Raw genomic sequence first — 25077 nt, forward strand, 5'->3', positions numbered from 1 at the left:
CTGGGCTACCTCCCATCTTGACATTCTCAAAAATGGACTGCGTGTCGATCAGTTGGCCTATGTGGGTATTAATAGTGACCTGCTCAGTGTCTGCTGAGATTCTCTGAAACTTAACCTCACAGAGCTCGTCTGTGTCCACACTCTATATGTGGGTCAGCACACCTAGCCTAGTCCTAGGCTGTAACCAGACATCTTCCTGAGATAGATTTATGAATTGGACTGGGAATATATGACTGTCAGATATCACCAAAGTAGACACGACTACAAGACCACCTGGTAAAGTAGTGCTCACAGGCTCTAACAGCAGTAAGGGGCCGTCATCATTCACAGTCCTAAATCCCCTAGCCATAACTGTAGCCACAGATGAGTCTGGTACATGGATTACATCTCTCCCAGACACTTGAGTGAAAATAGCCTGCGCTGTCACCCTGGCTGATTGTATTTGCTGAAAAGCCTCTCTCCAACCTGACTCAAGCTGGCCACCCAACGTTGTGTCAAACTCTGCCTGTGCTAGCTGCCTACACCTCTTGACAATGTTCATGCCCACCAGCCCAGGACCAGAGGAGGAGTTCAGTTCATCGTTGACTATCGGGAACCCGCACTCTGATATAGTCATCCCCATGGTCTCCACATCTAATTCTACATAGCCTAAGTAGGGTATATCCAACCCATTGGCTGCTGTTATCTTTAACCACTCAGATGTGGAGAGCATGTCATCGTCTTCACCAGACAAATGGTGTCTAAAGAAGCTCTCTGTGATTGTGCTGACATTACTACCAGTGTCTAATATACATGATGCTGGTACACCTTTGATTTTCAGGCCTACAACTGGACATTTGCCAACTGCGTGTTCAAGTATCCTACTTCTGCTAGCGCTATCTTTGTATGAACCACTAATCTCCCCTCAAATTGCTTGGCTGCTAGCATCCGAGGGAGTCAGTTTTCCTGGACAGGAGATGGCTAGACCATCACTTTGTCCCGGTCACGAGTTTGAGTACACTTCCTGGCTATGTGTCCCACCCCTTTGCACTTGAAACATATGGGCTGCCCATCATCTGTATACTTTGGCTGTGCTCTAGTCCTATGGTCGAACTCTAGGGTTGTCTGCTGTGTCTTATGTACTGTGAGTTCCCTAATAGCTTTAGTTAGCTCTGAGATCGTTCTGTCTTGCTCGGCTAGCCGTCTATCTTGCTGTGCTACCACCTTTAGGACTTCATTTATAGAACAGGCTGGTCATTGACAGATATAGCTGAACACTGTGGCTCACAGGCTACCTCAGACTATACTTGTTTGCTCTTCACTACTTTTAGACTGTAAGACCTATAGTCCTCCATTGACCACAATATTGCTTCATTATGAGCATCAAGAAGGTTTGACTGGGGCCTGTCCATGACAAACTTGCGGAGCTCTCGCTTAAGATTAGCATCTCTCAGACCTTCAATGAACCGATCTCTAAGGGTTACTTTCTCATTAGGTACAATGTGTCTTGACTGTTTGGTTACAGAGCTCAGTATCTGGGACCGAGCATGGGAGTAATCACGGAGGTTTTCACCTGCTGCCTGTTTACGTTGGTAAAAGGTCTGCAAGAGCTGAGTAGCGCTGCACTTCGCCCCAAATGCCTCATGTAAGAAAGTGAAAAGATCACTGGGTGGACCTGACTGATCTCCCATACACAGCCGTGCCTCTTCTAGAGCAGGTCTTCTTAAGCGGGAGAGTGTGAAGTCACACTGCTCTTCTCTAGACTGTTCCCTAGACCCGAGGACTCTTTCCACTTCCTCAATGAATTCCTCCACTGACCTCCCATCCTTATTGAAATCCCCAGTAAAAGCTTGGAGCTGCCTTTCTCTTCATATACAGATGTAAGAACGTGTGGAGTTATTGCTACTGTTGGCCCAACTAGCCATTGTTTCATCCCTCCATCTGTTAAGCTCCTGAATCTGGCTCAACAGTTCCTCCATAGTGTTCCTATTACCACTAGCACCTCCCTCTGTGACCTGGTCACCCACATTAGCCCCAACCTCTTCTTCCCTTGATTCAACAGACATTATTACATGTGACTACTAATATATTCTACTCAGTCCAATATGTAGCAACAGTCTCAAGGATATTTATGTAGCAACAGTCTCTCGATGATGCAGACTCCGCCAGAACTTGCTTGTAGATGACTGAAGACTCGCCAACAGGAACCACCACCATGGCCAGAAAGATGATCTCCCTCACAGGTAAGTTAGCAACTGTCGTCACTGGCTCCCTGTGGAACACCACCAGTCATCTCTCCCAACAACTGCTCCTTCACCAAGCTGGCCACTGGGTCACCCTTCACCATCTACCAGTCTTCACCACTGCTGTATTTTTATGATTTTTTTTTTCTAGCATCTGCCCTTGCCAATTGGTAAATTTCCAGCCTCACTCCTGGTACCAAAATTGTGTAACCCATGGAAATAGGTACCACACAGGACACAATCACTACTTTTAGGGTTCTTTATATATATTGTGGTATCACTCTAAATTGAATTAAGTAATTAAGTTCCGCCTTTATGGTTTAGGCAGAAAGATTTCATGAAAAACAAATACAAAAACAAAAAAACAAAAAACAAATCAAAATATGGCAGTGGGCTTATCACTAAAAGAAAACACACGAAAATGTACAAAATAAACATACATGCCCTCTCGCCCCACTAGCAACCATGAAAAATGTGAGAATTCAACTCAACAGTAATACTTAAAGCACACTCACATTCCATTTCCCTTCACAGGGACCTCCAAGTAGAGCTTCTGGCTTTGTTCAAAAATCCTAATATCTACATGAAATAAAGATACATACATTTATAGAAACATTTATTCAACTTAACCAAACACATAATTAGCTAAGGAGGCTATACTGTAGGCTCGGTTACCTTGCTAATCACGTTTGGACTTCCTCAAACAGTCTGTACCACCCCACGACATTCATCGTGCTATTTGCACCTTAAACCAAAACATCAGTCAAACTACAACTATGAACCTCCACACTATAATATTAGATGGAGAGATGCATCATTAAGGCATATTTACCCGCGGATTTCATTAGATGGACTCAGAATGCATTTCGCCTGCATCTCTCACCTTACTCAACCGAGAAAAGGGCCAGAATCTCCTGAGCACAAGAAGAAGAAATTCGCCAGTCTCGCCCTCTAGTGGCACCAGATTGTAACAGCTAAGAGTTAACCCTTTTTATGAGCCGTTGTTCCTTTAGGTACAATCTTGCTTTTTAAAATGGTTTGTACATATGAATTATATTTTAACATAACAATAACTGTAAATACCTCTTCCCTTGCACATAGTTAACCCAAAATAAAGTCTATTCTCTTTTTTATACTGAACATATTTACCCAGGGTACATGGAATTTACCCCCTGGCTACAGGATCTCTGTCGTCTCCGCAGCCCGGCGTGTTTCTACGGCTGATGTCAGTGTGAGGTCCTTCTCTCTAAGCAGGCGACTCCGCACACTCTCATCACTAACACCAAGCGCCACTCTGTCTCGCATCAGTTCCTCTTGCGGTTCTCCATACTCACAGGAAGCAGCCTTTTCCCCTTATGACTCGTTATGACTGCATCAGTAGGCTCACCTTAGGGTGACCTGATTTTCAAAATCCCAAACCGGGACCCTAAGAACTGTACCGCACGTTCGTGCACGCGCACACACATATGCACGCGCTCACATGCTTGTCTGTCCCGCCGGACATGATACGTTGAAGGATGTTTGTCCCCTCCCACCAAAAAAAGGCGGACTAGAGGAGCCGAGTCTTTGTTTGAACTTCACACACATCAGAAAAATCAATGTTGAGGTCACACACGTGGTGCGTTGTTTGTGTTCTTTGATTGGATGAGGTCGTAATGAGTGGGACAGAACATGGGAAACGTCTCTGTAAGCGCTGAAAACAAATATAAGACTCAGTATTTTTTTAACTGCCGTGAAAACCGGGTCATTTGGGGGATGGATGCTGAAAACCGGGACAATTTATTTTATCTGTCAGCCAGCCTTAAACCGGGACAATCCCGGAAAACCGGGACGTCTGGTCACCCTAGCGCACCTTCATCTTGCTTGCAGTTTCCAAAGATGTATCGCTGACACGTGACATTCCTCGCTGTCTTGAAACATCTCTCCAGGGCATTGAGAACTGCTCCCGTGTCTTTCTGCTGCTCCGCTATAACGCCCAGCTTGTGTTTGTATATATGACGACGGCATTCCCTGCCCATCACTCTGCGCAGGGTTGCTGCCTGCACCTCAGCGGGGTTGTCCTTCAGTCCCGGTGCCAGCGTGTAGTCTTCACCCTCCGCTCTAAAAGTGTCCCAGTTACTCGTGAGGTTGCCGGTCATTTTCATCTCCTCAGGTGCAGAGGCGTCCCGTCAGGGCAGGCAATTGCTTGGTGCCCCCGAAACGTCTCAGAAAGGTAGACCCCCCCCCCCCGTTGGCCCCGATCTGGTACAATGTTTTGTACCAGATCACCATGCTAGCAAAATATTGTAAAGCCCCGCTGTTTCCCTCCAAACACTAAGAACGGATCTTAGAGGAGTCACGAACTACCTTACAGAGTTCAGGGACAGTGTGAGCTTGCTTCCTGCCAGATAGAAGCAAGGGAAATGAAAGCGTCTAGGGATTGACACGAAGCTTCCCGAAAAGAGAACAAGAAGAAAACAAAACAAAACAAGGCAGTTTCTATATGAGGGCAGAGAAGAAACATTGCCTGCACCAGATGACCTCTTCAATCAGGGGTTTTTTCTTCCACTGGTGGACACCACCCTCAGCAGCTTCACTACCACGTTCTCAAAGATGGAGGAAATTTACAACCATTATGACCGAGGCATTGAAGTCTGGAAGGCTTGAGGCGCAGTGCCTGAATCTGGAAAAAACTATGGATGACATCGATGGAGAGGAGATGGTAATGGAGATCAGGGCTGCCATCCACACATTCCCTGATGAGTGTGCCTCCTCCCCAAGAGAGATGTTGGACTACATATACAAGGTGGACCTTCTAGATCTTTATGGGAATCTCAGTATTGCCCTGCGGCTCCTCTTAACACTTCCTGTCACTGTTGCATCTGGTGAGAGAAGCTTCTCAAGCCTGAAGCTTAGTAAGACTTATCTGAAGTCCGCCATGAGCCAGGAAAGACTTTCAGGGCTGGCTCAAATCTCTATAGAGCAGCAGGTCAGAAGACCTTTGGACCTGGGAGATCTGCTGACAGCCTTTGCTGCAGCCAAGGCACGAAGGCAGCACTTCTAAAAGGTTAGGTCAGGGTTCAGAGTGCTCACACTCACTGTCACGTCACGTCTGCTTGTCAATCATCACTCGCTGTTTGGATATGCACCAACAATGCCCTGGGAAAAACGAAATGAATAAAATTTGAAATGAATGAAAATTAAATTTAAAATGAATGAAAACAAAAGAAGACCCTAAAAATAAACCTCAAGAAAACATGAGAGGAGCAGAGAGGACAAATACAGGGGAGAAATACAAGCTTGATGATATAACTTGGATGAAAAGAGAAATCTTGTCCAACTAGAATGTCCACAAAAAGATATTGTAATGTTGAAGATATTGTAATGTTGTGGCAGGATGAGGAAAAACACATGAGACCAAGGCAAGTTTGATGTTTATTCCTCAGCTCCAAAAACCAACTCCAGCAGGAACAACCCTGCCCCGGCGAGCCCGGGAACATAAACCACGCCCCCAGCTCACAGCCCTGCTGGGTGAGAGGCATAACCCCTAGTGTCTGCCACACAGCCCCCCCCCCCCCGAACACCCAGAAGGGACTCCTGGAAAGAAAATCAGTGTCTCACTGGAGGCTTAAGCAGCCTGCCATAACGGCTGCGCCGTCCCTCAGCCGGAACAGTAGGTGAAACACAGTCCAAAGCCGGCCGAGAAGCAGAACGCTGAACCCGTGAAGACTGCCGGGGTCCTGGAAGGAGGACGACCCCGACGGGGAACCTGGGCCGGAAACACAACTTCGCCTGCCACCCTGTGCGCCGGTTTAAGCCTATCAAGCGTGACACGCTCCCTACGCCCACCCATACCCAGCACAAAACCCTTAAGACCCGTCTCAAGAACCCGAAATGGGCCATCGTATGGGGGTTGGAGGGGCGAGCGGTGAGCATCATGCCGTACAAAAACAAAACGAGCCCACATGAGCTCCGCAGGCACGAACGACCGCGGAAAACAGTGGTGAACGGGGCCTGGAACCCGAGTGCTGTCGGACAAACAAGGATAAACGGCCGGACGGGGTCGAGGAGCGGAACTCCCAGGCAAAAATTCCCCAGGGACGCGGAGCGGCTGACCGAGCACCAGCTCAGCGGGTGACGCGTCGAGGTCCACCTTAGGAACCGAATGCAACCCGAGCATAACCCAAGGTAAACGGTCCACCCAGTTACCATCCGAGAGCGCAGCGCTGCCTTGAGTGACCGGTGAAAACGTTCACACAAGCCGTTAGCCTGAGGGTGGTACGCGGTATTGCGGTGTACCTGCACACCCAAGGATCGCGCAAGTGCTGACCAGAGCTCTGACACGAACTGGGGGCCCCTGTCTGAGGCGGTATCTGACGGAGTGCCGAAACGGGCGACCCAGGAGGACAGAAAAGCGCGTGCAACATCCGAGGATGTTGTGGAGGATAGAGGGACAGCCTCTGGCCACCTGGTGGTCCGATCCACCATTGTGAGCAGGTGCGTAAAACCCTGTGAAGAAGGTAGCGGGCCCACCAGGTCCACATGCACGTGGTCGAAACGTCTGGCCGGGATCGGAAACGGTTCAAGGGGCGATTTATTGTGCTGGTGGACCTTAGCGCGCTGGCACGCTACACATGCAGCTGCCCACCCCTTGACGTCCTTGCGGAGGCCAGGCCAGACGAACTTGGAACCGACCAACTTCACCGACGCCCGAACTCCAGGGTGCGAGAGGGAGTGAATCGAATTGAAAACTCGACGGCGCCAGGCCACTGGAACAACGGGGCGGGGACGGCCGGTGAAGACATCGCAGAGGAGGGCAGGACTGCCTTCCTGCATCACAGCGTCCTCTAGCTTGAGACCGGTACGCGTTGACCTAAGGGCAAGGACGTCCGGGTCGCTGGGCTGGTCGGCAGCCATAGCGGAGAAATCCACACCGAGGTGCACAGGACACACAAGCACACGCGACAGACAATCAGCAACAGGGTTGGACTTCCCGGCCACATGCTGAATGTCCGTTGTGAACTCGGAGATCGCCGCTAGGTGGCGCTGCTGACGAGCAGACCACGGCTCAGTCACCTTGGACATGGCAAAAGTCAGCGGCTTATGATCCACATAAGCCGTGAATGGGCGACCCTCCAGCAGGAAGCGGAAATGCCGGGTTGCAAGGTGCAGTGCCAGCAACTCCCGGTCAAAAACGCTGTACTTGCGCTCGCTATCTCGCAGTTTGCGGCTAAAAAATGCGAGTGGCTGCCACGCATTCGCCACGCGCTGTTCAACCACAGCCCCCACGGCTATGTCAGACGCGTCGGTTGTTAAAGCTATGGACGCCGTGGGTGTGGGATGGGCGAGGAGGGCAGCGTTAGCCAGGGCGCACTTAGCTCCGTCAAAGGCCTGGACCTGTTCGGGAGTCCAGTCGACAGGGTCGTTAGCCTTCTTAAGCCGCAGGGCTTCGTAAAGTGGCTGAAGGAGGTGGGCAGCGCGAGGGAGGAAACGGTTATAGAAATTCACCATTCCCAAGAATTCCTGCAATGCCTTAACAGAGACCGGGTGGGGAAATTCCGCCACCGCTTGCACCTTAGAAGGCAACGGGACCGCGCCTTGCGGCGAAATGCGGTGACCCAAGAAGTCAATCACCGGCAGTCCAAACTGACACTTGGCCGGGTTGACTATCAGGCCATGTTCGTCCAGACGACGGAAAACCTGTTTCAGGTGCGCCAGGTGCTCTTCGGCTGACGGACTGGCCACTAATATGTCGTCGAGATAAACGAACACGAAAGCAAGGTCACGCAACACCGAGTCCATCAGCCTCCGAAAGGTTTGCGCTGCCCCCTTCAAGCCAAAAGGCATGCGCATGAACTCAAAAAGCCCAAACGGGGTGATCACTGCGGTCTTGGCCACGTCCTCTGCGCGCACGGGAACCTGATGATAGCCGCGTACCAGGTCCACCTTAGAGAAAATAGTGGTACCTGCCAGGCGTATGGAAAAGTCCTGTATGTGTGGGATGGGATAGCGGTCATTGGCGGTGACGTTGTTCAGGCGGCGAAAATCGCCGCAAGGCCACCACGACCCATCCGCCTTGGGCACCATGTGAAGCGGCGAGGCCCACGGGCTGTTGGAACGCCTCACTATACCCAGACGCTCCATGATGGCGAACTCCTCCTTAGCTGGAGCCCATTTTACCGCGTTGAGGCGCCGCGCGCGCGCCAAAACTGGCGGTCCCAGAGTGGGAATGAAATGTTGTACCCCGTGTTTAGTAACCGCGGTGGAAAAGGCAGGTGGAGTCACCGATGGAGAATCCGCCAGCAAACGCTGAAAAACATCCCCTGATGCTAAAAAGTTAGCGTGTGTTAACGGCCCGGCTCCCCCTGTCTCGCACGGAACAGTGGCGAAAGACACAGCATCAATTAAACGGCGGTTTGCAACATCAACCAGCAGACCATTAGCACACAGAAAATCCGCGCCGATAATAGGAACAGTAATGGCGGCCACTACAAAGTCCCACTCAAAATGGCGCCCGTGGAAGCAAACAGTCACCAACCTTGTGCCGAACGTCGCAATGGACGAACCGTTAGCTGCACTTAACTGTGGGCCGCCGCCTTCGGCCGACCTGTCTGTCTTAGCAGGAGGGAGTAGGCTCTTTTGCGAGCCTGAGTCCACCAGAAACCGTCTTCCTGACATCGAGTCCTTAATGAAGAGCAGCTCACTACGTCCGTCAGCGCCCACAGCTGCTACTGAGCGCTGGCCCTGGAGTTTCCCGCCGTCTCAAACGTGCACGGAGGGACGCAGCGCCTCGCCTTGCCACCGAACCGCTGGTGGAAGAAACGGAGGCCTCTCCCGCGCCGTCTCCGGGCAGTCACTCCAGCCACCACTGCCGGGTCCGCGTCCTCCGACGCCGGCTGCAGAGGCTCCGATGCCACACTCTGCACAGAGAACCGTCTGGTAGCCAGCAGGACCCGATCGGCCTCCTCAGCCAAACCTCGGCAGTCACCAGCGGCCAGACACGGGGAGTTAGCCAAAGCCGCGCACACAGGAGACGGAAGCTGGCGCAGGAAAACGTGCGGGAAAAGGAATCCACCTTCGTCCGAGCCTAGCAGCGACAGCATATTGTCCATGAGATCCACAGCCGTCCCGTCGCCCAAACCGGATAGGGAAAGGATCCTATCTGCCCTCTCTGCGGCAGATAGGCTGTACCTCCGGAGCAGAAGATGTTTGAGGGCGACGTATTTACCGTGTTGCGGAGGGGGGGGGGGCAACAGCTGCATGGCCCGGCTTGTGGACTGCTGGTCCAGCGCAGCGACGACCAGATAGTATCTGGAGTCGTCCGCGGAGATTCCACGCAGGTGGAACAGCGCCTCGACATGCTGGAACCACGAGGCCGGGTCGCTCTGCCAGAACTCTGGGAGCTTCACAGCCGCGGCAAGAACGGCCGGCTGGGAGAGTTGGGGCGGCGTGGTCGAAGTGGATTCACACTCTTCTTCTGCTCCAAACATGTTCAATTCGGGGTCACCAATGTGGCAGGAATGAGGAAAAACACAGGAGACCAAGGCCAGTTTGATGTTTATTCCTCAACTCCAAAAACCAACTGCAGCAGGAACAACCCTGCACCAGCGAGCCCGGGAACGTAAACCACGCCCCCAATGTAAACCACGCCCCCAGCTCACAGTCCTGCTGGGTGAGAGGCATAGCCCCTACTGTCCGCCTCAATGTGAAGATATTGTAATGTGAAGATATTGTAATGTTGAGGATATTGCAAGCGGTTGTGAAGGTACTGTAATGTGAAATGCCAACGCCCATATGAGATAAGTCTCAGGCACTTTGGGGCTTCCAAGCTTGAAGCTATAACGTTGAGGAAAATGAAAGAAGACCCTAAAAGTAACCCTCAAGAAAACATGAGAGGAGCAGAGAGGACAAGAGGGGCGAAATGCTTTGTTTTATTTGATGTTCCTCTTTGACTTTCCATACTGTATTTAGATGTTGTTGCTCCTTCTTTTGTACGACTGTTACACCTTATTTGTTAATAAATGATGGTTTTTGAATAGCACAGTTGACCGAAGGCATTTTTTTATGGGGGCGTGTGTGTGGGGAGGTGGGGGGGGTCTCAATGGTCTTCTTTGCGTGGGGCCCCCCAGAGTCTAGGATCGCCACTGCTCGGGTGGCGGGATGCTCGACGCCATAATGCTGCTATTGTTGTTAGCCTAGTTAGCCCGCTGCTAGCACGGTATGCCCTTTATTCCCCCTTTCCTCCTCTCGCTGGTGACGTCACTGCTGCCGCCGCCGCGGAGCACGTCAGCTTTGCACGCATTTACATTCGGGTTTCTTCCACTTCTGACACCGTGTGTGTGTGTGTGTGTGTGTGTGTGTGTGTGTGTGTGTGTGTGTGTAAATTGTGTAAACACAACATCATTGGACGTTGTGCGTCTTGGGAGAGGGCTCCTCCTCTGTTGCTCTCCCCGAGGGTTCTTCCTGTTGTTTCTCCCTGTTAAAGGTTTTAGGGAGGTGTTCCTTCTCTGATGTGGGGGTCTCAGGACAGGATGTTGTGTTGCTGTAAAGCCCTCTGAACACATTTGTAATTTGTGATATTGGGCTACACAAATAAAACCGACTTGACTTAAATAGTCACAACGGAGACCGCAGCGTGGGTACAACGCATGGCTGCTTTACGGTAGTCGCGTAACACCCCAATCCGCTGGGCTGTACCATTCACACACAACGCTAGGGGGCGGGGCGGGGGCGGGGCTTAGCCCGGCAGCCCCGTCTAACAGGTAGCATCGCCTCTTTTTCAACAGTCTGTACACCGCATCGAGCCGGTCGTTTGCACGAGTCGGTTGCCGTCGTCCTTTTGGCGGCACGGTGGCCCAGTGGTCAACACTGGTGCCTCGCAGCAAGAAGGTCCTGGGTTCGGATCCCAGGTGGTCCCAGGTCCTTTCTGTGTGGAGTTTGCATGTTCTCCCCGTGTCTGCGTGGGTTTCCTCCCACCGTCGAAACGACATGCACGTTAGGGTTAATACTCCTGCCTGTGTCCATGAGCAAGGCAGTGGAAAGAAGAACTGGAGTGGGTCCCCGGGCACTGCAGCTGCCCACTGCTCCTATACACAAATAAGGTGGCTTTCTTCTTATTCTTATTAAAAATTATTCATTTTAATTCAAAGTTGGCATAATCTAGTCATGGTTGTGTGAGGGTCTTGATGGAGAACGATGAATTCCCCACTTGTGAAGAACAGCTGGCATAACTGGAAACCAGCCGTGTGCATGAGGAGATGATGTGGCGCCATGTGAGGAGAATGACTCTGCCGGAAGTGGAGCACAAACCGCCGCAAAATGTGGAGCAAGCGCAGTTGACACTGCTGCTGATGGGGGCTTCGGAGGTCAGTAGGATGCTCGTATGCAGCGTATGTTGCAGCGGGACTCTAATGCATGTAGGTGTAGCTCATGTGTCAGCTACACCCACACAAACTCCCCTGGGTCACGTCGCTATTGCATTGGGCTTTGTTGGGTTTCCAGTTTTACCAGCCACACGGTGTTGCCGAATGGCACCGTGCTGCTTTAGCTAATTGTCTTTACGAAATCCTTCCGTTTGTGTTATTCCACAAGGCGAGGCTTCAGAGTACCCAACAGTGTGCTTTGTTTGTATCCTGTGGCTTTCAGGTCCTTTGTTTTGAAATTACAGCCACGTATTGTGACTTTATGAGTGGAAGACAAAACATCCATTATAAAACTCCAATCTTCATCATTTCATCCCAAAACAAAAATAGATGCATCGTGCCTGGTAGGATAACGGTGTATTCACCATTGCTAAAAATGTTCACAAATTATATTCTTGGCAAATCAGTCAAATATACGTGCTGCCACATGGCAACACTGCACACATATGGACTTTTATTAGTTTGGGGTCTACAAGCCAGCTCTTTAATGCACCTTCAGCCAGACAGAAGGACCAGTGGTGGTAGTCAGGTGGTAAAGTGTTGGGTTAGAAAGAAATCTGCAGACACGCATCCTGGCATATGATTTAGTATCACTTGGCTAAAACTTAGTAATGATGAGGGTGACGTGGACTGGACAGTATATGTGAGCAGTGGGGGAGACTACGGCTCAGAGATTTGTATAAAATGTTGAGAAGTATGCAAGATGCTGCGCAGAGATATGTGTGTATGCTGTTGTGAAAGGAAAAGGAGGATAAAGAAACAGTTTGCATACCCAAAAAAAAAAGGTTGCCGTCTCCCTGAACCTTTCCTGCAGATGTGCAGTAGGATCATGGAATAGTCCAAATGAAGTTGGGGGTGGGGGTGGGGGGGGTGCTGAGGCACTCGTGAATTAAGCACTCTGATGCCATTTTAGCGTATGGATAACTGAAAGACAATTAGAGAAAAGTAAAAAACTTTCTTAACCATAAGTTTATGTGATGTTTTATGGGGCCCTTGGTAGCTTGGGGCCTAAGGCAATGGCTGAGCTCTGCCTGATGGTACAGTCCACCTCTGCCTAATGGCACAGTCCACCTCTGCCTGATTGTACAGTCCGCCTCTGCCTGACGGTACAGTCCGCCTCTGCCTGACGGTACAATCCGCCTCTGCCTGACGGTACAGTCCGCCTCTGCCTGACGGTACAGTCCGCCTCTGCCTAATGGTACAGTCCGCCTCTGCCTAACGGTACAGTCCGCCTCTGCCTAATGGTACAGTCCGCCTCTGCCTAACGGTACAGTCCGCCTCTGCCTGACGGTACAGTCCGCCTCTGCCTGACGGTACAGTCCGCCTCTGCCTGACGGTACAGTCCGCCTCTGCCTGACGGTACAATCCGCCTCTGCCTGACGGTACAGTCCGCCTCTGCCTGACGGTACAGTCCGCCTCTGCCTAATGGTACAGTCCGCCTCTGCCTAACGGTACAGTCCGCCTCTGCCTAACGGTACAGTCCGCCTCTGCCTGACGGTACAGTCCGCCTCTGCCTGACGGTACAGTCCGCCTCTGCCTGACGGTACAGTCCGCCTCTGCCTGACGGTACAGTCCGCCTCTGCCTGACGGTACAGTCCGCCTCTACCTAACGGTACAGTCCGCCTCTGCCTGACGGTACAGTCCGCCTCTGCCTGACGGTACAGTCCGCCTCTACCTAACGGTACAGTCCGCCTCTGCCTGACGGTACAGTCCGCCTCTGCCTAACGGTACAGTCCGCCTCTGCCTGACGGTACAGTCCGCCTCTGCCTGACGGTACAGTCCGCCTCTGCCTAACGGTACAGTCCGCCTCTGCCTGACGGTACAGTCCGCCTCTGCCTGACGGTACAGTCCGCCTCTGCCTGACGGTACAGTCCGCCTCTGCCTGGAACACTTGGAGGTCGGAACTTAAAAATTTCAGCTGGGAAATTCCGACCTGGGACTTTGAATGGAAGGCTGCATAAGCCCTCATGGATTTAGTGGGAACACACCTCAAAGTCTGCGAGTCCATGAATGTGGACTTTGGGATTAAGCCATGTGCCCAGTTTAAGACTGTGTGGGTTTTTTTAATGCCAGTGCTTTCAGAAGCAAAGGTTTTCAGGAAGTGAGAGTGAGCTGGATCATTGTTGTGTAACCAGTCAGTGATAGTAAGTCACAAAATGAACATTAATTCACATGAACACCTTCCTGATTACCAGTTTAAGGTTTTCTTACACCAAATTAATTTGAGATCTCCAGAAATTTAGGTTAAAGGTTGATTTTTTTTTAATCTTTTCTGATCTAGCTTAGGTTGTGGCATACATTCCAAAGGGGATGGAAAGGGTGACTTTGAAGGTTTTGGGCCATTTCTTCAGATGGCAGACTCTGGTGTTGGCAGTATTTGATTCTGTATTTAAGTCCATGGCTGCCCCATTCTTCACGGTAACTAGCTAGCTAGCAGGTTAGCTTCCACCTGTCACAACCCGTACGTCCGGAGAGTAATGCTGTCTTCACTTCATGTGGGAGTAATTTTAGAAAACGTTGATGCCAGGCTCCTAATGAGAAAAAGAAAACACGTTTTTCTGGACAACCAACTTCTGTATTTTGATTCACGGGTTGAGGAAGTATGAGAAAAGTGTCAGATGAAAATGTTAATGTCAGCATCCAAAGGAGAACAAAAGAGGGACATCAGGAGTTAAATGGTTGATAGTAGCACAGAGCTCAGACTCAGAGAGGTCTTAATTATGAGGCCAGATACAGCATACATGATGCAGCTGAGTAAAATATATTCAGTACACTTTTTAAAATCTTACAGTATTCGCTCTCGCTCTCTCCCTCTCTGTCTGTCTGTCTGTCTGTAGGTCAGGAGAAAGCCACGCCCAGAAGCAGCAGCAGTTGCAGAAAGAAAGTGTGGCCTTAAAAGAGGGTGTGGGTTGTCAGGAGGACGTGGTCTCCAAGGATGACCCGGCTTTTAAAGAGATAAAGGAAGGAGAAGGGACCGGGCTCAACGCCCTCTGACCAATGACAACCGTCCCCCCACCAACACCGAGATGGGTCTAACTGCAGTGTGGCAGTACTACATGACACCCCCCTGATGTTGTTACCCCTATGGCCTTGTGTTACACGACAATACCCCCCACCCTTAACCCTGACCTTAACCATCTCCCTCCTCATGCCTAAACCTAACCGATTAGGAGTGTCATGTAGTAAAGTGGGTGTGTCATGTAGTAAAGTGGGTGTGTCATGTCTGTATTGCGACACTGAAGCTGGGCCTCCTTGCCAAAATTAGCCAATGGAAAGAGGAAGTCTGCTAAAACCTGCCAGTCAGCAATGATTCACACTGTTCCTGGCTTAATCCAACATGGTGGAAAGCCAGACAGTCAGAATGGAGGGAAATAGATTCCAGTTCCTCTCTCACTCCAAGTCAGACGGAGAGGAAGATTCTGCCTTCATGTAACACAGCCTGCAAACCCAGTGCATAATAACAGACCAGTATTACAGCTGAAATAACTGAAAGGTTTAACTGCAGATCTTTTACAAATTTCGGAGACAAACTAACTCCTGCACAGCTGAAAGTTACATATATTCTGTTGTCAAGAGTGTTTGCAGAATTTGAGATGTTAGTCATAGAGTTTGATCAGAAAGTATAATAAAAAAATCTGAATCTTGAAAGTAGAACTTCCCAGCCTCTCTGCATTTGAACCATTTGAGCAGTGCTTGGTTCCATACCCTCCCGTACCCTTCCATATCCTCCCGTACCCTTCCATATCCTCCATACACTTCCATACCCTTCCATACCCTCCCATATCCTTCCATACCCTTCCATACCCGTCCATATCCTCCCGTACCCTTCCATATCCTTCCATACACTTCCACACCCTTCCATACCCTCCCATATCCTTCCATGCCCTTCCATACCCTTCCATACCCCTCCATACCCTTCTTCCCATACCCTTCCATACCCTCCCATATCCTTCCATATCCTCCCATATCCTTCCATACCCTCCCATATCCTTCCATATCCTCCCGTACCCTTCCATATCCTTCCATACACTTCCATACCCTTCCATACCCTCCCATATCCTTCCATACCCTTCCATACCCTTCCATATCCTTCCATACCCTTCAATACATTTTCATACCCTTCCATACCCTCCCATATCCTTCCATACCCTTCCATACCCTTCCATATCCTTCCTTACACTTTCATACCCCTCCATACCGTTCCATATCCTTCCATATCCTTATATACCATTGCATACCCTTACATACCCGTCCATACTCTTCCATACCCTTCCATATCCTTCCTTACCCTTCCATACCCTTCCATATCCTTCCATACCGTTCCATATCCTTACACAACCTTCCATACATTCCATAGCCTTACATAGCCTTCTATACCCTTCCATATCATTGCATACCCTTACAGCCGCTCAGTTATTTAACAAGACGTGTATAATTTGACCATGAAGTGAATAAATAGTTGTTTGCAACGATAAGCGTTTCTGCACACTAAAACCGATCATAAACCAATCAACATTAGTCCGACTGGAGAGAGAGTCCTGTGAATGCCTTTATTCAGATGAAGTGGTCTGCAGAACCTGCCTATAGCAGCAGGTCTGTGGTTAGTCCTTTATTAACACTTTATTCAGGTGAAGTGGTCTGAAGAAGCTACTTATAGCAGCAGGTCTGTGGTTAGTCCTTTATTAACACTTTATTCAGATGAAGTGGTCTGCAGAACCTGCTTATAACAGCAGGTCTGTGGTTAGTCCTTTATTAACACTTTATTCAGGTGAAGTGGTCTGAAGAAGCTACTTATAGCAGCAGGTCTGTGGTTAGTCCTTTATTAACACTTTATTCAGATGAAGTGGTCTGCAGACCCTGCTTATAACAGCAGGTCTGTGGTTAGTCCTTTATTAACACTTTATTCAGATGAAGTGGTCTGCAGAACCTGCCTGTAGCGGCAGGCCTGTGGTTAGTCCTTTATTAACACTTTATTCAGAGGAAGTGGTCTGTAGACCCTGCCTATAGCAGCAGGTCTGGTTAGTCCTTTATTAACACTTTATTCAGGTGAAGTGGTCTGCAGATCCTGCTTATAGCAGCAGGTCTGTGGTCAATCCTTTATTAACACTTTATTCAGAGGAAGTGGTCTGAAGAAACTGCTTATAGCAGCAGGTCTGTGGTTATTCAGATGAAGTGGTCTGCAGAACCTGCCTATAGCAGCAGGTCTGTGGTCAATCCTTTATTAACACTTTATTCAGGTGAAGTGGTCTGAAGAAGCTGCTTATAGCAGCAGGTCTGTGGTCAATCCTTTAACACTTTATTCAGATGAAGTGGTCTGCAGAAGCTGCTTATAACAGCAGGTCTGTGGTTAGTCCTTTATTAACACTTTATTCAGAGGAAGTGGTCTGCAGAACCTGCTTATAACAGCAGCTCTGTGGTTAGTCCTTTATTAACACTTTATTCAGATGAAGTGGTCTGCAGAAGCTGCTTATAACAGCAGGTCTGTGGTCAGTCCTTTATTAACACTTTATTAAGAAGAAGTGGTCTGAAGAAGCTGCTTATAGCAGCAGGTCTGTGGTTAGTCCTTTATTCACACTTTATTCAGAAGAAGTGGTCTGCAGGACCTGCTTATAGCAGCAGGTCTGTGGTCAGTCCTTTATTAACACTTTATTCAGATGAAGTGGTCTGCAGAAGCTGCTTATAACAGCAGGTCTGTGGTTAGTCCTTTATTAACACTTTATTAAGAAGAAGTGGTCTGCAGAAGCTGCTTATAACAGGAGGTCTGTGGTTAGTCCTTTATTAACACTTTATTAAGAGGAAGTGGTCTGCAGACCCTGCTTATAGCAGCAGGTCTGTGGTCAGTCCTTTATTAACACTTTATTCAGAGGAAGTGGTCTGCAGAACCTGCTTATAGCAGCAGGTCTGTGGTCAGTCCTTTATTAACACTTTATTCAGAGGAAGTGGTCTGCAGACCCTGCTTATAATAGCAGGTCTGTGGTTAGTCCTTTATTAACACTTTATTCAGGTGAAGTGGTCTGAAGACCCTGCTTATAGCAGCAGGTCTGTGGTTAGTCCTTTATTAACACTTTATTCAGATGAAGTGGTCTGCAGACCCTGCTTATAACAGCAGGTCTGTGGTTAGTCCTTTATTAACACTTTATTCAGGTGAAGTGGTCTGAAGAAGCTGCTTATAACAGCAGGTCTGTGGTTAGTCCTTTATTAACACTTTATTCAGATGAAGTGGTCTGCAGACCCTGCTTATAACAGCAGGTCTGTGGTTAGTCCTTTATTAACACTTTATTCAGATGAAGTGGTCTGAAGACCCTGCTTATAGCAGCAGGTCTGTGGTTAGTCCTTTATTAACACTTTATTCAGAGGAAGTGGTCTGCAGAACCTGCTTATAACAGCAGGTCTGTGGTCAGTCCTTTATTAACACTTTATTCAGAGGAAGTGGTCTGCAGATCCTGCTTATAACAGCAGGTCTGTGGTTAGTCCTTTATTAAAACTTTATTCAGAGGAAGTGGTCTGCAGATCCTGCTTATAGCAGCAGGTCTGTGGTTAGTCCTTTATTCACACTTTATTCAGAAGAAGTGGTCTGTGGTTAGTCCTTTATTAACACTTTATTCAGAGGAAGTGGTCTGCAGAACCTGCTTATAACAGCAGGTCTGTGGTTAGTCCTTTATTAACACTTTATTCAGGTGAAGTGGTCTGAAGACCCTGCTTATAGCAGCAGGTCTGTGGTCAGTCCTTTATTAACACTTTATTCAGAGGAAGTGGTCTGCAGAACCTGCTTATAACAGCAGGTCTGTGGTTAGTCCTTTATTAACACTTTATTAGGAGGAAGTGGTCTGCAGACCCTGCTTATAACAGCAGGTCTGTGGTCAGTCCTTTATTAACACTTTATTCAGAGGAAGTGGTCTGCAGACCATGCTTATAGCAGCAGGTCTGTGGTTAGTCCTTTATTAACACTTTATTCAGATGAAGTGGTCTGCAGACCCTACTTATAGCAGCAGGTCTGTGGTTAGTCCTTTATTAACACTTTATTAGGAGGAAGTGGTCTGCAGAACCTGCTTATAACAGCAGGTCTGTGGTTAGTCCTTTATTGACAGTTTATTTAGAGGAAGTGATCTGAAGACCCTGCTTATAGCAGCAGGTCTGTGGTCAGTCCTTTATTAACACTTTATTCAGAGGAAGTGGTCTGCAGATCCTGCTTATAACAGCAGGTCTGTGGTTAGTCCTTTATTAACACTTTATTCAGAGGAAGTGGTCTGCAGATCCTGCTTATAACAGCAGGTCTGTGGTTAGTCCTTTATTAACACTTTATTCAGATGAAGTGGTCTGCAGACCCTGCTTATAACAGCAGGTCTGTGGTTAGTCCTTTATTAACACTTTATTCAGAGGAAGTGGTCTGCAGAACCTGCTTATAACAGCAGGTCTGTGGTCAGTCCTTTATTAACACTTTATTCAGATGAAGTGGTCTGCAGAAGCTGCTTATAACAGCAGGTCTGTGGTTAGTCCTTTATTATGACTTTATTCAGAGGAAGTGGTCTGCAGACCCTGCTTATAATAGCAGGTCTGTGGTTAGTCCTTTATTAACACTTTATTCAGATGAAGTGGTCTGCAGAACCTGCTTATAGCAGCAGGTCTGTGGTTAGTCCTTTATTAACACTTTATTCAGAAGAAGTGGTCTGCAGAACCTGCTTATAGCAGCAGGTCTGTGGTCAGTCCTTTATTAACACTTTATTCAGATGAAGTGGTCTGCAGAAGCTGCTTATAACAGCAGGTCTGTGGTTAGTCCTTTATTAACACTTTATTCAGAAGAAGTGGTCTGCAGACCCTGTTTATAACAGCAGGTCTGTGGTTAGTCCTTTATTAACACTTTATTCAGAGGAAGTGGTCTGCAGACCCTGCTTATAACAGCAGGTCTGTGGTTAGTCCTTTATTAACACTTTATTCAGATGAAGTGGTCTGCAGACCCTGCTTATAACAGCAGGTCTGTGGTTAGTCCTTTATTAAAACTTTATTCAGAGGAAGTGGTCTGCAGATCCTGCTTATAACAGCAGGTCTGTGGTTAGTCCTTTATTAACACTTTATTCAGATGAAGTGGTCTGAAGACCCTGCTTATAGCAGCAGGTCTGTGGTCAGTCCTTTATTAACACTTTATTCAGATGAAGTGGTCTGCAGACCCTGCTTATAGCAGCAGGTCTGTGGTCAGTCCTTTATTAACACTTTATTCAGAGGAAGTGGTCTGCAGAACCTGCTTATAACAGCAGGTCTGTGGTTAGTCCTTTATTAACACTTTATTCAGAAGAAGTGGTCTGAAGACCCTGCTTATAACAGCAGGTCTGTGGTTAGTCCTTTATTAACACTTTATTCAGAGGAAGTGGTCTGCAGAACCTGCTTATAACAGCAGGTCTGTGGTTAGTCCTTTATTAACACTTTATTCAGATGAAGTGGTCTGCAGACCCTGCTTATAACAGCAGGTCTGTGGTCAGTCCTTTATTAACACTTTATTCAGAGGAAGTGGTCTGCAGACCCTGCTTATAACAGCAGGTCTGTGGTCAATCCTTTATTAACACTTTATTCAGAAGAAGTGGTCTGCAGACCCTGCTTATAACAGCAGGTCTGTGGTTAGTCCTTTATTAACACTTTATTAAGAGGAAGTGGTCTGCAGACCCTGTTTATAGCAGCAGGTCTGTGGTTAGTCCTTTATTAACACTTTATTCAGAGGAAGTGGTCTGCAGAAGCTGCTTATAGCAGCAGGTCTGTGGTTAGTCCTTTATTAACACTTTATTCAGAGGAAGTGGTCTGCAGACCCTGCTAATAACAGCAGGTCTGTGGTCAGTCCTTTATTAACACTTTATTCAGAGGAAGTGGTCTGCAGACCCTGCTTATAGCAGCAGGTCTGTGGTCAGTCCTTTATTAACACTTTATTCAGAGGAAGTGGTCTGCAGATCCTGCTTATAAACAGCAGGTCTGTGGTTAGTCCTTTATTAACACTTTATTCAGATGAAGTGGTCTGCAGACCCTGCTTATAACAGCAGGTCTGTGGTTAGTCCTTTATTAACACTTTATTCAGAGGAAGTGGTCTGCAGACCCTGCTTATAGCAGCAGGTCTGTGGTCAGTCCTTTATTAACACTTTATTCAGAGGAAGTGGTCTGCAGACCCTGCTTATAGCAGCAGCTCTGTGGTCAGTCCTTTATTAACACTTTATTCAGAGGAAGTGGTCTGAAGACCCTGCTTATAACAGCAGGTCTGTGGTTAGTCCTTTATTAACACTTTATTCAGAGGAAGTGGTCTGCAGATCCTGCTTATAAACAGCAGGTCTGTGGTTAGTCCTTTATTAACACTTTATTCAGATGAAGTGGTCTGCAGACCCTGCTTATAACAGCAGGTCTGTGTTTAGTCCTTTATTAACACTTTATTAAGAGGAAGTGGTCTGCAGACCCTGTTTATAGCAGCAGGTCTGTGGTTAGTCCTTTATTAACACTTTATTCAGAGGAAGTGGTCTGCAGAAGCTGCTTATAGCAGCAGGTCTGTGGTTAGTCCTTTATTAACACTTTATTCAGAGGAAGTGGTCTGCAGACCCTGCTAATAACAGCAGGTCTGTGGTCAGTCCTTTATTAACACTTTATTCAGAGGAAGTGGTCTGCAGACCCTGCTTATAACAGCAGGTCTGTGGTTAGTCCTTTATTAACACTTTATTCAGAAGAAGTGGTCTGAAGACCCTGCTTATAGCAGCAGGTCTGTGGTTAGTCCTTTATTAACACTTTATTCAGAGGAAGTGGTCTGCAGAACCTGCTTATAACAGCAGGTCTGTGGTTAGTCCTTTATTAACACTTTATTCAGAGGAAGTGGTCTGCAGATCCTGCTTATAAACAGCAGGTCTGTGGTTAGTCCTTTATTAACACTTTATTCAGATGAAGTGGTCTGCAGACCCTGCTTATAACAGCAGGTCTGTGGTTAGTCCTTTATTAACACTTTATTCAGAGGAAGTGGTCTGCAGAACCTGCTTATAACAGCAGGTCTGTGGTTAGTCCTTTATTAACACTTTATTCAGATGAAGTGGTCTGCAGACCCTGCTTATAAACAGCAGGTCTGTGGTTAGTCCTTTATTAACACTTTATTCAGAGGAAGTGGTCTGCAGACCCTGCTTATAACAGCAGGTCTGTGGTTAGTCCTTTATTAACACTTTATTCAGATGAAGTGGTCTGCAGATCCTGCTTATAAACAGCAGGTCTGTGGTCAGTCCTTTATTAACACTTTATTCAGAAGAAGTGGTCTGCAGAACCTGCTTATAACAGCAGGTCTGTGGTCAGTCCTTTATTAACACTTTATTCAGATGAAGTGGTCTGCAGACCCTGCTTATAAACAGCTGGTCTGTGGTTAGTCCTTTATTAACACTTTATTCAGAAGAAGTGGTCTGCAGACCCTGCTTATAAACAGCAGGTCTGTGGTCAGTCCTTTATTAACACTTTATTCAGAAGAAGTGGTCTGCAGACCCTGCTTATAAACAGCTGGTCTGTGGTTAGTCCTTTATTAACACTTTATTCAGATGAAGTGGTCTGCAGACCCTGCTTATAAACAGCAGGTCTGTGGTCAGTCCTTTATTAACACTTTATTCAGATGAAGTGGTCTGCAGACCCTGCTTATAAACAGCAGGTCTGTGGTTAGTCCTTTATTAACACTTTATTCAGAGGAAGTGGTCTGCAGACCCTGCTTATAAACAGCAGGTCTGTGGTCAGTCCTTTATTAACACTTTATTCAGAGGAAGTGGTCTGCAGAACCTGCTTATAACAGCAGGTCTCTGGTCAGTCCTTTATTAACACCTGCAGACAGAATGTTAATAAAACAACCATGTTTTCGGGAGGAGTGAAATCCCGGTTGTTCTAGCATTAAGGTGTTTCTTTTAACAAAGTGTTATACATACACACACACACACACACACACACACACACACACACATATATATATATATAGTGAGGGAGAGATCTATAGCGCTATGGTTCTCTCTCTCTCTCTATAGAGAGAGAGAGAGAGAGAGAGAGAGAGAGAGAGAGAGGGGGAGAGAGAGAGATAGATATAGATGGATAAATACATAGATATATATGTATGTATGTATAAAATATACAAAATCAAAAAAGACGTAGACCAGCTTGCAAACTTGATAAGGTTGCCTATGATAGTGATAATAAAAGTCACAGCCCTAATGATAACGGTGGCAGAAGCAGAATCAACTTTATTGGCCATGTAGGTTTGCACATATGACTTTGTTTTAGTGGCTCTCTCAGTGTACTGAGCATAGACTTACAACACTACAATCTTCAGGAACATACACAAGGAATGACTTTATACAGGTGGAACAGGGAGGCGGTAGTGCAATGCTACAGTGCAAACATGCTGGAATGAACATGTTAGCATACGGAATGAATATGTTAGCATACGGAATGAATATGTTAGCATACGGAATGAACATGTTAGCATATGGAATGAACATGTTAGCATACGGAATGAATATGTTAGCATATGGAATGAACATGTTAGCATATGGAATGAATATGTTAGCATACGGAATGAATATGCTAGCATACGGAATGAATATGTTAGCATATGGAATGAATATGTTAGCATACGGAATGAACATGTTAGCATACGGAATGAATATGTTAGCATATGGAATGAACATGTTAGCATATGGAATGAACATGTTAGCATACGGAATGAATATGTTAGCATACGGAATGAACATGTTAGCATATGGAATGAATATGTTAGCATATGGAATGAACATGGTAGCATACGGAATGAATATGTTAGCATACGGAATGAACATGTTAGCATATGGAATGAATATGTTAGCATATGGAATGAATATGTTAGCATATGGAATGAACATGTTAGCATATGGAATGAATATGTTAGCATACGGAATGAATATGTTAGCATATGGAATGAATATGTTAGCAGGTTACTTATACGTACATGAGATAGGTGGACATGACAGAATATGCATGTATACATACCATATACAGTGTATACAGTGGGCTTAGATTTACTGACAGTGTTATGTGTTCATTTGAATGGCAGCCTGCAGAAAGAAAGTGTTTTTATATCTGGTTGTTTTGGGGTACAGTGCTCTGTAGCGCCTACCAGAGGGGAGGAGTTGGAACAGGTTGTGACCAGGATGTGATGGGTCGGCAGTGATGTTGCCTGCCTGGTTCCTGAGTCTGGAAGTGTATGAAGTCCTGAATGGAGGCCAGGTTGGGACCAATGATTTTCTCTGCAGACCTAACTGTCCGTTGTAGTCTGTCCCTGTCCTGTTGGGTGGTCGAACCAAACCAGACAGTGGTGGACGTGCAGAAGACAGACTGGGTTACTACAGTGTAGAACTGAATCAGCAGTTCCTGAGGCAGGTTGGACCTCCTGAGCTGGCGGAGAAAGTACATCCTCTGCTGGGCCTGTCTGATAACTGTGTCTTTGTTGGGTGCCCACCTTGAGTCCTGGGAGATTGTGGATCCCAGAAACATGACGGTTTCCACATTGAGGGTGGTCTGACAGGACGCGGAAGCGGGGCGGGCTAAGCTAACTGCTAACCCATGCAGACCGGCGGTTCAGACGGTCATCCTGGCTCATTCCCTTGGACGGGGATCTTCTTGGTTTAGTTTGGATATGTGTGTTGGTTTGGATATGTGTGGTAGTTTGGATATGTGTGTTCTTGTAGTTTTTGGATGTGTTTTTGTCTTTGTGTTGTACTGCTGTGGGCTGGGGGAAACAACATGTCGTGTCATTTCATGTACACAAGTGCATGAAGTGAAATGACAAAGTGTTCCTGATTCCTGACACAGTGCTGTTGAGTATGGTGAGGGGGGGGGTAGTGATGGAGGGCTCCTCCTGAAGTCCACTTCATCTTGACAGTTTTGATCGTGTTCAGCTCCAGGTTGTTATGACCTCATGACCCATGATGGCTGTATCATGCACTAACCTGTCTGCTCAGTAGGCCAACTGCAGGGGGCCCAGTAGGGGGCCTGTGATGTCCTTCAGGTGAGACAACACCAGCCTCTCAAAGGATTTCACGACCACAGACACCAGAGTGATGGGCCTGTAGTCATGTCATCCTGTGATACAGGCTGTCTTGGGTACCCAGATGATAGTGGAGGTTTTGAAGCAGGAGGGGACTTCACACAGCTCCAGGGGTCAGTTGAAGACCAGTGTGAAGATGGAGGCCAGCTGGTCAGCACAGACTCTCAGGCAGGAGGGAGACATGCTGTCCGCACTTGCTGCCTTTCTGGTGTTCTGTCTCTGGAATAGCTGATACATCCTCTTCACAGACCGTGAGTGCAGGTGTGTGTGTGTGGGGGGGGGAGGGGGGGTGGATGATCTCCTGTAGTTGGTGATGTTCTGCAGGCCTCTCCACACAGACGTAAGATCGGTAGCTGAAAACCTGTTTTTGGGCTTTTCAGAGATGCCCCGTTTT

General features: G+C 47.6%; 1 protein-coding gene across 1 annotated transcript in view; it reads left to right on the top strand.

The window, feature by feature from the left end:
* oatx (organic anion transporter X) overlaps positions 1–15264 on the top strand; it is a 96386-nt gene extending 81122 nt beyond the window's left edge. The window contains exon 16 of the mRNA XM_056284992.1: positions 14461–15264. Within this exon, the coding sequence (XP_056140967.1) occupies positions 14461–14617 (157 nt within the window). The 3' untranslated portion in view covers positions 14618–15264. The remainder of the gene's footprint in view (positions 1–14460) is intronic.
* Positions 15265–25077: the final 9813 nt, after the last annotated feature.

The sequence above is a fragment of the Lampris incognitus genome, chromosome 8 (genome assembly GCF_029633865.1).
Source record: "Lampris incognitus isolate fLamInc1 chromosome 8, fLamInc1.hap2, whole genome shotgun sequence".
Lineage (NCBI taxonomy): Eukaryota > Metazoa > Chordata > Actinopteri > Lampriformes > Lampridae > Lampris > Lampris incognitus.